Source organism: Meriones unguiculatus, chromosome 8 (assembly GCF_030254825.1).
Source record: "Meriones unguiculatus strain TT.TT164.6M chromosome 8, Bangor_MerUng_6.1, whole genome shotgun sequence".
In the NCBI taxonomy this organism is placed as follows: domain Eukaryota; kingdom Metazoa; phylum Chordata; class Mammalia; order Rodentia; family Muridae; genus Meriones; species Meriones unguiculatus.
Window position 1 is genome coordinate 121,961,633 of NC_083356.1, and position 18,479 is coordinate 121,980,111.

Sequence of the window (18,479 nt, forward strand, 5' to 3'; positions counted from 1 at the left end):
TTCTCTCTCTACATTCCCAGCACCTAGTACAAGGCTTGACTGGTGTAGGTACTTGAAAAGTGTTTCCTGAAGTAAGACAAGTCGAGGAGGGGAGAAGGGAAAGGGGGCAGTCCTAGCAGAGTGACCCCAGCACTCAAGGGAACACCAAGGAGTGGCACTGGCCAGAACCAGACTGTTTACCTGACTGGATGGCTATGGCGCCCTTCTCCCTCTTCTCTCTCGCTCTCTTGTACCTCCTTGCTCTGAGCCAGCCCTTGGTGTAAGCCTGCAGCATGACCACTCGGCCCAGAACTTCTCGCAGAAGCAAATTTAATTGCTCAACATGGTAATATTTGAGAAAAACCTGAAAGAAAACATTGTTTTAGCATTCCATTTGGGCTTCCCTAAAGAAAAATCACTCCACTCCAGCCTATTCTTAATGCAAATATTATAGAGCCATCGTCTAAGTAAAATTCACAATGATTTAACTTGCACACATATTGCCGATTTCTGTGGGAGGGGACCGGAAAACACAATTCCCCTTAGACAAACCCAGGTGCTGTCTGGGACTGCCTCCCAATAGCCACAAGTTGTATTTTCTCCGCCGAGCTCTGCCCTCACTGCTCCTCGTAGCCTCTGATGCAGGCACTGAGCAAGAGGACCAACCTGGGTCAGCTGAGAGTCTGGAGGCCAGGCGACCTGGATGGCCCTCAGCGATCAGAGTTGCATAAAGGAAGTCCACATGCAGGCTGGAACTGGCCTTGCAGATTAACAATAAAAGCGTGGGCTCCTTCAGGGACATAATGTTTCCCCAAATAAAAAGCTACACGTGATGAAACTAAAATCAGAGTACGCAATAAACAGCACAGGTCTAACGCAAAAAATGAGCAAGGCTCTAAAAGCAACTTGTCGCTGCCGTTCCTATGATTAATGTGTTAGCATGTGCGATAGATCTTGGAGTACGGAAAGGGGAACCTGTTAAAAATCTCTTCCTAGAAATGCAAAAGGTTCTCAAATTACAGAGCCGTGTACAAACCCTCCACCTCTGGCTTGCAGGTCCCAGACTTCTGAGCGAAGACCAGCAAACAGCATCTTTAGGTTGGAGGCTTGCCTGCCTTGGCATGCCAGGTACAAAGCCATTTTTGCTGGCTATCAGTGACAGAAAAGCATCACGGGTGACAGTCTGAACAATAAAGAGAGAGCGCTACCTTTGTTTTCCCCAGGACCCAGTGATCTAATCGGGACTTTTCCAAGATAGCAACACAGCTCTCTTTGTTAGCAGGAGGTGTTTGATGTGCCCGGAATGCCAAGTAATAATACCTACAAGACAAAGGATGAGAACGAAGCATCTTCAGTTGTCATTTCATTTAACAGTAGAATTTTTCAGTTCCCACTGGTAAGTCTCAATCTTTCCTAACTAGTAAATTTTTCTGGACCACCAATGATAGTATAGTAAGTGGCAAAAGATACACAATTTATACCTCATTTCTTTGGTATTTCCCTACGTTCATATTTTTCTTTTAATGTTATTTTTTTAACCCCATATTCAATGTCTGCTTTGTGCCTTTTATAAGCAAAATCAAAATATCTGCTCCTGTTAGAAAGCTGGGATTCGGATAATTGCTCTGGTGAATGACAAAATTGTAAATGTTAGGGCTACTGTCAGAATATGGAATAATTTAAAGTCCACTGTATGGACTTTGATGGGCTTCAAAAAGTCCCATCTGAGGCATGGTGTCACCGGCAGGTGATTCTTGTGTATCTATCTGGAGGGGCCATGCCCTCTTCACGCAGTCACTATTAGCACATTTGTTTTCTCAAATATCTTCATTTTAGTGATTGTCCAAACTTTAAGAAGAAAGGGCAAAGCCTTTGTCAAAGAGCACTGACTGAAGAAAAGGCAAAGCCTCCTTTCCTCGCTCAGGTTTACGGCTGTGGTCCCTGCAACAGAAGGCAGAAGAGAAAGGGGCACATGTTTATTTGTGTCAGTTTTCTATGGCACTGGAACCTTCGCTCACAAGGAAATGACGTCGTAAGACTCGGTCACACTTGAGTATTTTCAGGTTTGATGAGGTGATGGAGACAGGTGATCGAACAGGAGGGTGCAGCCTCATGACAGGAGCACTGAAGGCCCTGGAAGGCCGAGTGCTCAGGTTTTCCCTGTGAGTCCCTGTATCCTTAGAGGCCCCTCTTCTCTGGGCTCACACCAAGGTCTACAACTTACTAGGGAAGGTCTCATCTGCCTCCTCACAATCTGCCTCTGGGGGGAACGGCAGGGCAAGGTCACACTGACCCTCCTGATTCTGCTTTTGCTCAGGTACCAAAATGCCATGCCCCAAATGTCATCACTACCAAGAGGATTTTCCTCTTCCTTCTCCTCTCCTCCATCCTGAAGACCAAACCTAGCACCCTGCACACGTCTTTCCCTTGTGTATTCTCATTTTTATAAAGTTACGGGACTATATTCTCCTTTCAGAAGATGTTACCTTAGGGTTTTCTTGTTGTTGTTGTTTTCAAGACAACTTTCAAGGTTCCTTTTTCTGCTCTTTGCTGCCATCTATAATTAAATTCAACCTTTTTTGAAACCTTAAAATAAACTAAACTTTCTTGTTGGAGGAATTTTCTTTTTCCATTCTCCAAACAATTCTAATCTGCTATTTAGAAATTCCTTTCAAATGTAGCCTGTTTTTACTTGTAAGAGATCATCAAAATATAAAACATATTACTCTCACTATCAACTAGACCCTTCCTTACCTTTCTGTTGGCAGAAAAATAAACATACATGATCTGCTCTTAAGTCAACTTATTATTGTGCTGAGACCATAGAGGCCATATTTGATGCAAACACTTGTAAGCAGAGAGAATCGGAGTCAGCTTACACCTGTGGAGAAGGGCACAGTGCTGGCAGATCATCAGCCAAGCCCAGGCATCTGCTCAGCTGGAGAAGGGGCTTCTGGGAGCGAAGCCTGGACCTCCACTGTTTCAGGCAGCTGAGGCATCCACTCTTCAGCTTCCCCTTCCCCAGGACTGTCATTTTAGCCAAGTCTTCTCTCACTTGCCTTTGACCACAGCAGAAAGACTGTGCTCTGGTGTCCACAGGGATGGTGGGAATTGGCGAATTTACACGAGGGGGTTTGCAGAGAGCTTAAACTGTGAGAGACCGTGGATAAGATCGAGGGTTTTCTCGATTCTTCAGCCCAGCAGTAAACCATAACATGGGGTGTTCAGCAGCCCGGAAACCCGGGCTTGCTCGAGACATCATGTGATACTACTGATAATAGGATACTACTGATAATATTTAAAACAAGCCTAATGAGTAAAGAGCAATGCACAACACAGAATGTGATGCAAGACAAGGTCCCATTCTTCATCCAAAGATTTCTATTTCATTTTTAGGAAGCTGTGTGTGTATGGTTCTTAGTAACTTTTCAAAATGGGTTGAAAATTTGTCTTAATCTAAATAAATGTTAGGGTTTAACCCAAATCTATTGATTTATTGTGATAATAATGTTCATATTTGGGATAGTTCAAACAGAGATGTGGCAATGGCACAGACAGGAGGTAAAAATTCTAGAGCTACCATAGAGGATAATTGACCTCTCTACTGGGTCACAGCAGCATAAGGCATTCCTCCTATGGAGTAAGTGATAATTTTGTATTCATGGTGAAAAGCATGTTGAGCCACCATGTGTTTCAGTGTAGAGATGGCAGTGATGGAATCGGCCAAGGGTCCTGCCCGAGGCAGAGGGTCTCTGACCAGATTGATCCTACAATTCCATCTTCTTTCTGAAGCTACTTGATGATGTGAAGGAGCAAGGGGGTTCGATAGCAAAGGGGTAAGAATAGGATTCTGTGTTGAGGGTCTGGACACTCGAGGGTGTTGGGCAAAACCAGTTAGTTCTTCCTGATGCAACTGCCGCTGATAAAGAAGAGCAAGCTCACAGTCTGGAGCCTGGGCGCTAAGAGCTGGGCCATCTTTGCCTGACTGTGGACATGCCTGGGTTCTCACCGATGGGAAGAGGAACCAGGTGAATAACGTTGCTGCCTCATTCTCCTCTTGCCCTCTTTCTCCTCCCCCTTCCTTTTCTTACTCCTTCCTCTTCCCCCGATCTATGGTAGCTGTGGGCTAACTGGAATAAGCTACACCATCTTCTTAGAAAGTGCTCTTGTGGCTGGAGAGGTGGCTCAGCAGTTAAGAGTGTGTGCTACTCTTACACGCTGCTGAATGGTTGTTAGAGTCTAGATGGCCTCTCTACCCTCCAGCTAGTTTGAGACCTTTTGGATTTATGAAAGCTTTAAAGCACCATAACTGGGCAAATATCAACCCCCTGAGCTATTTTGCTATTTCCCAGCTACACACTCCAAATTACTTGCCATAATTGTTCCTGTCTGGGCTGCTTCTATTCCATCAGGCTAGCCCTCATGGCCACAAGATGATGGTCCATACTGCCTCATGGCAACTTCCTTCTTTCCTGCTTCCTCTCCTCCTCCTCTCGTCACCCCAAGTCCGGGAACCTAAGCGCCACCTACTTCTCTTCACCCCAACTATAGGCTGTTAGCTACTCTATCGAACCAGTCATTGGGGAGCAAAGCTTACACCACCTCACTTGAGGTACGTGAGAATGCAACCAGAACTTGAGGATTCAGTATTTAGCATTAGAATACATAGCCCCAGACCAACCCTCAACACTTACAGAAGACCTGAGTTCAAGTTTTCAGCATCTATGTCAGGGAGCTCACAATGGGCTATAACTCCACCTCCAGATACCCTGTTCTGGCACCTACAGGCATACGTGTGCATACATATATGTGCACATGGGCACCTATATGCACTCATCAATAAAAGTAAATACATATAAATATGTTATCAAACTGCTCTTAATGAATGAACATGACTTTTCGAGGATGGACCAAGAATAAAAATTGACAAGTCCACAGAACTTCTCCATTTTTCCAAGAGAGAGCAGGTTGGAAAGATCTAAAGACCAGGGGGAGGGGAAGAAAAGACGGAGGGACCACCAGGAAGGAATGAAGAGAAAGCAGACCTGGGTCTCTATGCAGAACCTGCATGTACTGAACCTTAAAGGTAAAGAAACATCAGCAGTTTGGGAGTCTCCCCAGTGTTCCTGATCAGCTACCAGAGAGATTTTATTTCTTATAAAGAAGTTATTTAGTCTATCTCCATACAATATGGGCAGAACTGAACTCACTAACCAGACTTCAGACATTACCATGCGTGGGAAGAACCAGGGCAACTAGAATCTGTAAGACAGAATATTGTAGAGGGTGAAAGAGAATCCTAGAGCATGGTGGGGTGTTTCCTCAAGCAGAGTTTGGATTGGCATTTACACAGGAGGAAGCTACTCATGACCTAGGAAAGAATTGTTACGGCAACAGGCCATACCTGCCTCTCACATGGGGCTGGCAACAGCACCTGTCTCTGCCAACCAGACTGGTTGACTATCTAATTCACAGGACAGTGACCAGAATGCTCAGAGGGTCTTGCTTTGCTTGTGAGAAAAATACTAAACAATAGTAATCAAAAGACTAAAGAGCAAGAGTCAAGAGGACAAAACTGTTCCCAAGTTATTTAACTGTGTCCAAGGATCAAACACAAGAAATAGAAAATTGTCAATATTCAGCATCAAGATTATTAGGCATGCAGGGAAATACGACCTGTGATAAGAAGGGGGAAAAATCAACCAATGGGAAAGAGTCAAGAATTGGCACAGGTATTAAAATTAACAGAAAAGGATGTGTCCCGGAGAGATGCTCAGTAGTTAATAGTGCTCGTTGCTCTCCCAAAGGACCAGTGTCGAATCTCCAACACCCACATGGTGGGTCACAACCTTCTGTAACTCCAGTTCCCAGGCATCTGATGCCCTCCTCTAACCTCTGCACCAGACATGCAAGTGATACACAGATATACATGCAGGCAGAATGTTCACACACATGGATAAAGAAGGCCTAGACAAAGCTTAAAAACAGAGAAGGATATTAAAAGTTATTGTTGTGCTATTTCAAACGTTCGAAAGTTATGAAGAGACAGAAAAGATTAAAAACTTTAGGAAGTGACAACTACGAGTGTCTGAGACGGAAACTCTACAAAGTGAACTCAGAAACAGGTGAGTCACCACAGAGGACCTGTGAGTGAACCTGAGGACATGACAGCAGAAGTTTCGCAAAAGAAATCAGCGGGTTGGAGCCATGGCCCAACAGTTAGGACTGCTTACTGCTCTTGAAAAGGGGCCAAGTTTGGTTCCTAGCATCTATGATGGGATCTCACAAAGTGCCTGTAAGTCCACTCAAGAGTCTCCTGACACTCTTTTGGACTACAAACACACACAAACACAGACACACACAAAGAACGAAACAGAGAAAATTTAAAAAGCAAAAGTTTAATGAATTGCAGGGTACTCTCAAGGAGCTTGAATATAGTTAACTGGAGTCCCTAAAGAGGGTGAAGAGGATTGAGCATCTTACCCAGGGTCCTCCTTCTTGCTTAGCTTCTTTAGGTGTGCAGATTTTAGTATGTTTAGCCTATATTATGTATCTAATATCCACTTATAAGTGAGTATATACTGTGTGTGCCTTTCTGCTTCTGGGATACCTCACTCAGGATGATCTTTTCTAGTTTCCACCATTTGCCTGCAAATTTCATGATTTTCTTGTTTTTAATTGCTGAGTAGTATTCCATTGTGTAAATATACCACAATTTCTGTACCCATTTCTCAAATGGGGGACATCTGGGTTGTTTCCAGCTTCTCACTATTACAAATAAAGCTGCTACGAACATGGTTGAGCAAACATCCTTGTTGTATACTTGAGCATCTTTTGAATATTTGCCTAGGTGGTATAACTGGATCTTGAGGTAGCACTATTCCTAATTTTCTGAGAAAGCACCAGATTGATTTCCAAAGTGGTTGTACAAGTGACTCTTGGTAAGATGCTCAATTCTCATTCAGAAAGGCAAACGGGATGGACGTCAGAAGAGGGAAAACAGGGAACAGGACAGGAGCCTACCACAGAGGGACTCTGAAAGACTCTATCCTGCAGGGTATCAAAGCAGAGGCTAAGGCTCATAGCCAAACTTTGGGCAGAGTGCATGGAATCTTATGAAAGAAGGGGGAGATAGAAAGATCTGGAGGGGACAGAAACTCCATAAGGAGAAAAAAAAATATCTGGGCACAGGGGTCTTTTCTAAGACTGATACTCCAACCAAGGACCATTCATGGAGATAACCTAGAACCCCTGCACAGATATAGCCCATGGTAGCTCAGTATCCAAGTGGGTTCCCTAGTAATGGGAATAGGGACTGTCTCTGACATGAACTCAGTGGCTGGCTCTTTGATTCCCTCCCCCTGAAGGGGGTGCAACCTTGCCAGGCCACAGAAGAAGACAATTCAGACAGTCCTGATGAGACCTGGTAGGTTAGGGTCAGATGGAAGGGGAGGAGGATCTCCCCTATCAGTGGACTGTGGGAGGGGCATGTGAGGAGATGAAAGAGGGAGGGATTGGGAGGGGGCTACAGCTAGGATACAAAGTGAATAAGCTGTAATTGATTAAAAATTAATTAATTATAAAAAGATTAAAAGTTCTAGGAGACAATAGGCAAAGACATCCTGACTATTTGATAGTGAGGATTACAGCCCTCATGACATCACAACCTTATGCTTCAGCAGCTAGAGCTGCTGTGGGTCAGTCCTGGCTGGAGAGAAGAGGCGAGGGACAGACCCATTTCCTACATCTAGAGTATCCAGATACCTGCAGTCATCTTTAACCTGCCATAGACACACAGCAAAACCAGGAAGAAAGAAATGTTGGATACAAAGAGCCCACCTTAAGGCTCGTTAAAGAGGTCAGGGGTCCTGGGTGGTTGTCTGTCAACAAAAGCAAGTGTTATCTTGGAAGGCAAACCTCAATTCAGAAAACACTTCCATCTGATTGCCTGAAAGGCTATGGGGCATTTTCTTAATTAATAATTGCTATGAGAGGAACCAGCCCACTGAGAGTGATGCCGTCACTGAGCAGGTGGGGTTAAGAAACAGCTGAGCAAGCCAGTATGCAGCACTTCTCCACAGCCTCTGCTTCAGTTTTCTGCCTCCAGGTTCCTGCCTTGAGGTTCTGCCCCGAGTTTTCTTAATGATGAAATGTGCTGTGGAAGTATGAGCCAAATAAATCCTTCCCCTCCCCCCCCCAAAAAAAGAGGGTGAAGAGGGACAGAGGAAAAAAGTGTTCAAAGCAAGTGCCATTAAAAGTTTTATTTTTATTTTTTCAAATTAAATAAAACTATAAACCAGCATATTGAAGCTCTGTGGACGCCACACACAAGCTGAAGGCAGCTACATCAAAGGACGTTCAGTGAAATTGCCCAAAACCAGAAGGAGAAAATCTTACAGACAAAAGACAAAGTACACAGAGAGGAACAGGGACGAATTTAATGGCAGAGTTCTTGACAGGAGCAATGCAAGGGAGAGGAGAGTGGAGCAAGATCTTGAAAGCACCAAAAGAAAATAACACTCGACAGCCCCTGAAGAAGCCACACAAAAACAAAGGCAAAATGAGATTATTAAGACTCAGAAAAACTGAAAGAATTTATCCCTCTTTATCCCTAGATGATCTTCACCAAAAGAAATGCTAAAGGAAATTCATTATAATAATTCCAGGACGTAATAGATCCATATGGCAGTCTCATTCTACCGAAAGGACTGAGGGGCATATTGTAAGAACTAGCTAGTGATAAATATCCAAAATACTTTTCCTGTGACTTAAATATCTCTACCATACTCATGGCTGAGCAAAAAATAATAGTAGCGTACAGAGTTTACAATACACAGGGACATGAGATATAGGACAAGCATAGGGCAAAGGTCAGAAGAGAAGAAACTGAAGTGGATTTTTACAAGAGTCTTACGCTGCAATGTGCTTAGGCACAACGTTGACGGCAAGGTAGGCTAAGAAAAATTAAAGATGTGTGGCATCATTCACAGCGCAAGCCCTAAAACAGCCAAGCAAAGAGCTACAAGTAACAGATCAACAAAGAAGATAAAATGAAACTGTACAAAATGTTCAATAAATCTCGAAGAAGGGGGAGGAGGAGACAGCGATGGCAGCCACAAAGATCAGATGTGACTAATAAAAACCATGTAGCAGAATGTCAGAATAAAACTAACCATATGAGTAAGAATGCTAAAGGGAACATTTTCAACTTCTCCACACACACACATGCACACACTCTCAGGGCTACTCTCCCTTGTGGCTACACACACACACACACACACACACACACACACAAATACATACTTATGGCTACAAACACACATTCTCATGGCTATTCATACACACACTCACTTGTGGCTACACATACGTACACACGCTCCCCTCATAGACACATACACTTGTGACTACATATACACATACTGATGGCTACAAACACACACACACACACACACGGCTACATACACACATACACACACACATACACATGTTTGCTCTGTGCCTCTGCTCCGCTTCTTATGATGCCATGACAGGTAGAAACAGGCTATTTCTAAACCCTTAGAATCCCAGGGGGTTGTGAGGTGACACCTCTGCCTACTACCAGTTACTCTTCTTTTGGTAGAAGAATTCCAGCTCCCGTAGGTGAGAGGTTTCTAAACTGCCAGTGAGAGATTGGGATAGCCAGTCCAACTGTCCCTCTGCATTCTCACGAGCAGAGCATCTATGCCCTGTGGAGACTCAGGCCTCTCTGACCCAAATCTATGAAACATTTAGATCCTGGAGGATCAGGATCTAATCAATAACTAATATATATATATACACATATATACATATATGTCTATGTATATTGATATACATATGGCAATATACATATATATATATACTTTTTTGTTTTGTTTTCTCAAAACAAGGTTTCTCTGTATATCCCTAGCTGTCCTGGACTCACTTTGTTGTTGTTGTTGTTTTTAATTAATTACAGTTTATTCACTTTGTATCCCAGCTGTAGCCCCCTCCCTCATTCCCTTCCAATCCCACTCTCTCTCCCTCATCTCCTCCCATGTCCCTCTCCAAATCCACTGATAGTGGAGTTCTTCCTCCCCTTCTGGACTCACTTTGTAGACTAGGCTGGCCTGGAACTCACAGAAATTTGCCTGCCTCTGCCTCCCCAAGTGTATATACACGTTTTATGTGCCACATATACACACATACATCTGTCATCTGTCTATCTGTTATCTGTCTGCCTGCCTGCCTTAGAGGCGAGGAGGAAGGCAGAAAGAAGCTTGGCTCACCACTGGGAACGTGGTGAAAGAAGAGAGGTCCAGTCTTCTCAAAGCAAATGCAGGCCTCTGCCCTCATCACATTTGTGTCTCTGGAGCCCACACCCCACAGCATAGTCTATCTAACTGGCACCTGTGATGCCCAGCATTTTTTGCCTCTAGAGCTTGCATGTGCCTATGGGGAGCTGAATTATGAGGCTTTTTCCGGCACTGTTGGCTTCCTCGGGCTGCTGCATAGCAGCTGTGAGGCTCCCTCCACTGGGAGGGCTCTAACAGCATTTGCACCCCGCTATGGAAGTCTTTTGTCTCCCAGTGAAAAGCTGTCCTTCCAAACCCACGTGGGTTGTCAGGCTCCAGCCTTGCTCATCCTCTCTGAGCTACTCTGCAACTCTTTCTAAACAGCTGGCCTAGGCGGAGGCTGTAGTAGCTCAGTGGCGGAGGGCATGGTTAGTGCGAACAAGACCTTCGATTCTGTCCTCAGCACCACGGAAAGGCAGCTCCTGATTGATACATAAAGTCTGCGGAGCCTGGCGGTGTTTTAATTGATTCCCCCGCCATTATGGAAAAACAGTAATGCCCTTGCTTACTATTCGTCGGAACATTTTGTTTCTTCACAGAAGCCCCGCTGCTTTGACCTTTCCTATAAGCCAATGACATCTGCCGGTTCCCCTTTATCAAACATAGAAGGAAAATCCTCTCAACACCTTCATCTTTATTTCTGTACTGCACTCAGGACTCTGTCTTCCTCTGCACAGTATCTTCTAACAAGAGAAAGACAGGACGCAAACAGCCACGCTAGAAGAACTTGACCAGAGAGGCACACACAGACACCTCTTAAGCCAGGCAGTCCTTGCACCTAGGCTGACACCACTGGACAATCCTGACAAGCTTACTGGGCCCCAAACTGCGTATGACACCTTCCTATAATAATTTTCAAAAGCAAAATATCGGTCCCTAGAATATGTCCATGCTAGGCTTTACCAACTCGGAGTGTTTTCCGAAGATTATACTGATTTATAACATCACCACTTGAGAGCCAGCTCATCCCTCTCTACACGACAGTCCAAGGAGTCAGTCAGTGACCTTACTGTGACCACCATCATATCTATCAAGTGATACAGTTCAGTTGTCCTTCAGTATCATGGAGATCGATTCCAGGATGCCCAGATCCACAGAGGCTCAAGGAAAAAATCTGTGCACGCTCAGTACAGGTGTGAACTTTCAAACAACATTGTCAAGACAAATTGGTCGACCCCATTGATACAGAGCCCACGGGTGTGAGAGCTGACTATTGAATTGTGCTCTTAATTCCCATTTTCTTTGAAACACTCTTTTTTTTCACATTTCATTTTTTTAATGTTTATTTTTATTAATTACAATTTATTCACTTTTTATCCCCCCCGTAGCTCCCTCCTTCCTCCCTTCTCAATCCCACTCTCCCCCCTTCTCCACCCCTGCCCCTCCCCTAGTCCACTGATAGGGAAGGTCTTCCTCCCCTTCCTTCTGATCCTAGTCTATCAGGTCTCATCAGGACTGGCTGCATTGTCTTCCTCTGTGTCCTGGTAAGGCTGCTTCCCTGTCAGGGGGAGGTGATCAAAGAGCAGACCAATCAGTTCATGTCAAAGATGGTCCCTGTTCCCATTACTATGGAACCCACTTGGACAATGAACTGCCATAGGTTACATCTGTGCAGGGGTTCTAGGTTATCTCCATGCATGGTACTTGGTTGGAGTATCAGTCTCAGAAAAGACCCTTGTGCCCCAAATTTTTGATTCTGTTGCTCTCCTTATGGAGCTCCTGTCCTCTCCAGGTCTTACTATTTCCCACTTCTTTCATAAGATTCCCTGCACTCTACCCAAAGGTTGGCCATAAGTCTCAGCATCTGCTTTGATACCCTGCAAGGTAGAGCCTTTCAGAGGCCCTCTGTGGTAGGCTCCTGTCCTGTTCCCTGTTTTAGGATAAACCTACTAAAATCTGTACACCTAAAGAAACTAATCAAGAAGGAGAACTCTGGCTAAAATGCTCAATCCCCAATCAGAAAGACAAAGAGCATGAACATCAGAAGAAGGTGAAACACTCTTTACATTAATATCTTATTGTTATTGTTGTGTGTGTATGTGTGCATTCATTGGTACATATTGGCCAAGGTACATCTGCAGAGGTCAAAGTTCAACTGTGGGGGTTCACCTGGGTAATTTTAGAATTTGTTTACACATATTGTTTCCATGAACTATTTTCTATATTATGTTGGGGTTTTTTGTCTCTATTTCTTATTCATAAATAAGACATGTACATGCTGTAGTTCAGGTATTTCCTATAGGCTCTTGTGGTTGAGGGTCAGTCCTCAAAGTTGGTGGGTTTTGGAGGTGGTGAAAGTTTTAAGAGGTGGGGAACACTGGGAATCTTTAGGTCATTGACTGCCTCCTGGAGCAGATGATTACAGAAGCCTGAGTCTGATGCCTATGCTTCCGGTTTCCTGTTTCAAGATATGGGCTATCCCTGCCATTGTCCTGGCTCTAGACTGCAGAAATTACAATGTAAATAAACCTCGTTTCTCTCTACAAGCTTCCTGCCTTCAGTATTTTGTTACAGCAATGAAAAAGCTGATTAATCCCCATAGGATCCATTGATGGGCCACACGATGGAACTGGTGCTAACTGGCATGAGTGAGCAATGTAGACAACCTCCCCCTCTCTCATGAAGGACATTGACTGGGTAGGGATACTTGCAGTGAAAAATAATAAACTAAGGGAGGGGTATAGTTGGGAGTATATTTGGGATATTTTGGCAAGCAGCTTTAAGCAATCAGGATAGTGAGGTGATTAAAATTGTGTCATGATAGCAGATGCTGAAAAAGCTGTAGGCATCGAGCTTAGAAATAAAAAGCAAAGATTCTTAGAGGGTCATGTGCAGACCACCTACATAAAAATTGTCTGGAGGAGAAAGAGAGAGAGAGAGAGAGAGAGAAGGAAGGAAGGAAGAAAGGAAGGAAGGAGAGAGAGAGAAAGAAAGAAAGAAAAAGAAAGAAAGAAAGAGAAAGAAAGAAAGAAAGAAAGAAAGAAAGAAAGAAAGAAAGAAAGAAAGAAAGAAAGGAAGGAAGAAAGAAAGAAAGAAAGAGAGAGAGAGAAAAAAAGCAGCTGGGGCTGCTTCTGACGCAATCTAAATCTCCAGGGTTGGCCTCAGAGATCTGTCCTTTAGTCTGTGTCTCTGGTGACTGAACTCAACTCTGAAATCACTGACTTAGGGGAACATGACGGTTGGCTACCTCAAGTAGAGACGGCTGATTCAGTGATAGAGCCAAGGCAGATGCTTAGAAGCTTCTGGAGGGAGATTTCACCCAGCATTCACAGGACGTGGTGGTGATCACGGGCTGGGGTGCCTTGGAGGTCCGGAGGTGAATGTTACACCCTGGAACTGTTCACTGGAAGCTAACTGACAAAGCTGAGGAAATCACCAAGGAATTTCTAGGTTCTCAACCTTCCTAATGCTGCACCCCTTTAATACAGTTCCTCATGTTCTGGTAAACCCGAACCATAAAATTACTTTCGTCGCTGCTTCATGACTGTAATTTTGCTGCTGTTATGAATCATAAAGTAAATATCCAATATGCAGGACAGTCTTACATGACTACTGTGAAAAGATCATTTGACCCCTAAAGGGGTTGAGACTCACAGGTTAAGAACCACTGGTCCAGCTAGTCAGTCCAGATGAACCTTTAAGAGGCCTTTCTAACAAAGATGCTATGCCAACTTTTCCTTGGCCTAAAGAATTATATGTGTATTTTTAAAAATCATGTTTACCACCTAACCTTGTTAACTGTCCAAGACGCAAGGCTGTTGTTGAGATATTTGGGTCAGTGTGGTGATTCTTACTATTTCCCTGGAAACTGTGTTTGGAGCTCTTAGTAGCTCAGCCAAGTTCTCTTTCCCTGGGACATTCTTAAGAGCTACCTACGGGGTGCCTGTCAGTGTGTCCCTGCCAGTGTGTCCCTGCCAGTGTGTCCCTGTCCGTGTGTCCCTGCCCAGCAACCGCAGCACCTAGAAACTTGTTAAAAAATGAATGTGCCCTCCCTTCTCTCTGAGACACACTCCTACTGAATGAATCAGAAAGGCTGAGAGCAGGGCCTAGGAATCTGCATTCTCCAAGAGCTCTCCAAGAGACGATGTTTGGTGACAATGTTGGAGAATCCTGGAAAGAAACAGAATTCCAACGCGAAGTGACCACCCCGTGACAGAGTCTCTGAAGGAAGAGAGCGAGGGGTGGATCCCACAAATCCCATAGACCTAATGGGGGTTTCTAGGGGAAATCATCATTTTTCTCCTGATAAAAGTCAATGGCCCAGAGTCCCGCCTTGCAGAAACTGTCACGTGTTCAGTATTCAGGACTGTTTGTTGAGTATTGCTGGCTAGCAGTTGGCAATAATCTCAGTATCCACAGTAGAGAAATGGTGATATTAGGACCACGGAGTCCAGTGGGGAGTGGAAAGGAATGTGTGAACCCTGTGCAGTAATGTGGATGGGGCATAATGTTGACTAGAAAGGCAAAAGTGTCATCTGTGTTAGGCTCAAGACAGGGCTTTCCCTCTCTTCCCTCCCCCACACAGTGTGCGTGCGTGTGCGTGCGCGTGCGTGTGTGTGTGTGCGTGTATGCATTTTGAAGGTATAAAACTGTCAAAAGCATAACAGCAGCTCTGTTAGAAATAGGCAGTGGGTGAACAGATGCTGGGAAATGGAATTAGGAATGTAGGAAAAGAAATTCAGTCCTGTGTGTAAAATCCTAATCATTTTAGAGTAAATGGGCCACACAATTTTTGTAATCAAAAACATTAGGTCAAGATTGTTTTGTTTTTGTTTAATCCTGTAACAGACCCAACCTGGTCAAAGGATTATTAGTCTACTAACTGAATCATTATCATTTACCTCCGAGTTATCAGTGTCCAGATCATTCGGCAAAGAGCTATATTCCTTTGCCGGAATATGGCAATATTCCGGTAGTCATTTGTGGATTCTCTGTCTCCATCCATGACCATCCAGACTGTCTCATCAGAGACCAAACATTGGACAATTATCTGAATAATCCAATCCACACAAATAATTTTCTTTCATGTAGATATAAAGATAGCACAGCAGTTTGTGGCTTGGATAATTTGATAATTACCCTCAGTTGCCCACTTCCCTTTGTGTGCCTAAAACTCCAGATTTCATTTATTAAGTTCTTATATTTACCATAAGCTGCTTTATTTTTTCCCCCTTTGTGTTTAGCCTTCAGTAAAGAAAGTGAACAGCTGGCCTCCATCTGCTACCATATGAGAAAAATGATTATGTCTATTACATCCTTAGAAATGCTCCTAAGTGTGGGCCTTGGGATAAGAAGTTGTGCTGAAGGCCCGAGAGTCTATATTTCTCTGATGTTCTATTACTCGTTGCATGCCTCAGTTCCTTTTCCTGCTGCTATTAAAAAGCATCCCGAAAAAGGCAACTGGAAGGAGGAAAGGGTTTGCTTTAGCTCATGAGTTCCAGGTTAGAGCCCATCACAGCTCTAAAGTCACAGTGACAGGAGCTTGGGAGAACCAGCCACAGTCAAGACCCAGACATGAATGTGTGTTTGCTAGTGAGTGGCTAACCTTCTCCACTTTTACTCAGTCCTGGATCCTCTCCCCTGGGAGATGGTGTTGCCCTCAGTGGGCAGGTCTTCCCACAATCATTCTGGCCTCCACGGGTGCCAGACACACAGGTGGTATACAGGCATATATGCGGACATAACATCCACGCACATGAAATTAAAATTTAAAAATAAGAAAGTTATTGAAGAAATAGCCATAGCCTCAGATTTTCCTAGAGGAAGATTTTTCTAGAATAGAAGATTTTAGGTTTAATCATTTAAAGCTGAGTGGTATGTGAAGCCTGCTTGGATGCCTGGACACTCGGAATGGGAGCCTCCCTGTTCTCTTCCTGCACTGGACTCCAGAACCCTGAGAGCTGATGTGAGCAGGAGACCAGCTAACTGGAGTCTTTCTGGGGGCAATATCATTGTGTTTATTGAATACTCATTAAGGAGTCTGTATTCATTTGGGTCGTTGGTCGTATGAGAACACGTTTAGCTGCTCTATCCAGAGTGAAGATCAGGGATGCACTGGAGAGTTGGAAGTCTGCTCAAAAGTCAAACTTGAGCCAGCTTGGGCCCCGGTGAGGACACAACACTCATGGTCACAAGGAATGAGGAAGTTCTTTTATTGTTCCTGAGAGGGAAGAGACGTGAAACCCAAGCCCAGAAGCAGCTGGTCAACAGCTCAATGAATAGTTGTGCAGGAAGAAAGAAAATCCAGGTCGGGAGAAGCATAAATGGTGGCTACAATCTTGCAGTAAGAAAAGAACAAGTAGACAGTGTACAGACTGCAGTGAGTAGGGACCCCCACAAAGGAAAGTGACACCCCCCGTGGGTCCCCACATGCATCAGCTACATCATGAAAAGTACCTGAGATGGCTCAGTGGTTAAGAGCACTATGTGCTCTTCCAAAGGCTTTGGGTTCAATTCCCAGCACCCACATGGCAGCTTGCAACTGTCTATAATGCCCATTTCCAAGGGATCTGACACCTTCACACTAATGCACATAAAATAAAGTTAAATAAATAATAAATAAATAAAAATGAAAAGTACCAACATGATCAGATATATATATCAACCACTGGAAGATCAACTAGAGCTGAGCCAGAATTGATGGAGGGGGGTTGGAAACCCTTTGTAGTAATCTTCTTCAAAGTATGTGAAATTGTGAGCCACCGTGTGGGCGCTGGGAATTAAACTCAGGACCTTTGGAAGATCAGTGTTCTTAACCTCCGAGCCATCACTCCAGCCCATAGTATGTGAAATTGCATGAAGACATAACAAGCACACAAACAACAACAAAATGTTTAAATTAAAACAAACAATATGTAGTTCTTTTTCCAAGTTAACAGCTACTGCCATCAATAAAAATTTTGTTCTTGGAAACTGTATTTTCAAGGGCCCAAGAGGTAGATAGGTGAAGGTAACCTCTCCATGTGGTTAGGGTCATTCTAGGGTACAGGACTGTCAAAACAAAGGGTAATATTCACCTGGTGTTTTAGCTACAGGATCCCTCTCTTTCCTTTAACGGAGCCCATTACACCACGATTCAAGTGGGGTTGACCTCATCCTGCCACCTGGACCAAAGCCCTTCCTTGTCTTAAAGGCTGATCCCAGCACATGATTCATACCACTGCATTCAGTTGGCTGTGTAAGAATTAATTCCCAGAGACAAAGCCAATCAAAGGAAAGGGCCAGTGGCTTGAGGTAACCTTTTGATGCCCTGCATCCAGTCATAGTACTGGATTTCATAAGCTACTATATTATTTCTCTTTTAATTCTTGCCTCATTTAGTTGGAGCTTGGGTCACTTATTATTGAGAGATTCATGATTAATGAGCCATATAAGCAAGCAGCCTTCCTCTAAGCAAAGATGTATTCCATAATATGTGTGCATGCTGTGTAAGGGTGCTCTAAGTGGGTCCTTTTATCTGGAGGTGAGCTGAGAGGTGGGGAGACAACAGAGAAGAGCAGGAGCCACCGTGGTCTCCTGTGTCTTACGGAGTTTGTTTGATTTGAGTTCCCATAAAAATATCTCTCTGAGCCAGGCCTTTGCTGGCACACAGCTTTAATCCCAGCACTTGGGAGGCAGAAGCAGGCAGGTCTCTGAGTTTGAAGTCAGCCTGGTCTACAGAGTGAGTTCCAGGACAGCCAGGGTTACACAGAAAAATCCTGTCTCAAAAAAACAAAACAAAAACAAAAACCTCTCCCTGTTATAGAAAGAAGGAAGGCAATGTAACCTCTAATAAATGACAAGATTTTCCAAACTTGGTTTGATCTCTTTAAAAACCAGTGTATTTAAGTTGCTTTTTTTTTTTTTTTTGAGTTCTTATTGATAGTGAGCTAAATAAGACAGCCTGAAAGCATATGCTCTGCCAGTCTTTCACATACATTGCAATATGATTGGGTTACAGCTCAAAAAACCAGGCTCCTGCATCTTTCACCTACCTCTAAAGAGCAAAGGCCAGAGGGACAGTCAAGAATGGTACTGTTAGTATTTAGGCACCTGCTTCTGGGTTGCCTAGCAACCTATGATGTCATCATGTATTGCCGGCCAGGTGGCCACATCTGGCAGGCATGGTTACTTTGCTCCTTAAAAGGATCAACCCACTATTTTGTCTCT

The 18,479-nt window shown here is 44.0% G+C and overlaps 1 protein-coding gene across 1 annotated transcript in view; it reads right to left on the bottom strand.

The window, feature by feature from the left end:
* The window catches only part of LOC110549836 (myosin-IIIb), a 159,775-nt gene that overhangs the window by 107,781 nt on the left and 33,515 nt on the right, over positions 1 to 18,479 (bottom strand). The window contains exons 8-9 of the mRNA XM_021639253.2: positions 1,188 to 1,299; positions 181 to 343 (exon numbers count right to left, since the gene is read on the bottom strand). Of these exons, the coding sequence (XP_021494928.2) occupies positions 181 to 343; positions 1,188 to 1,299 (275 nt within the window). The remainder of the gene's footprint in view (positions 1 to 180; positions 344 to 1,187; positions 1,300 to 18,479) is intronic.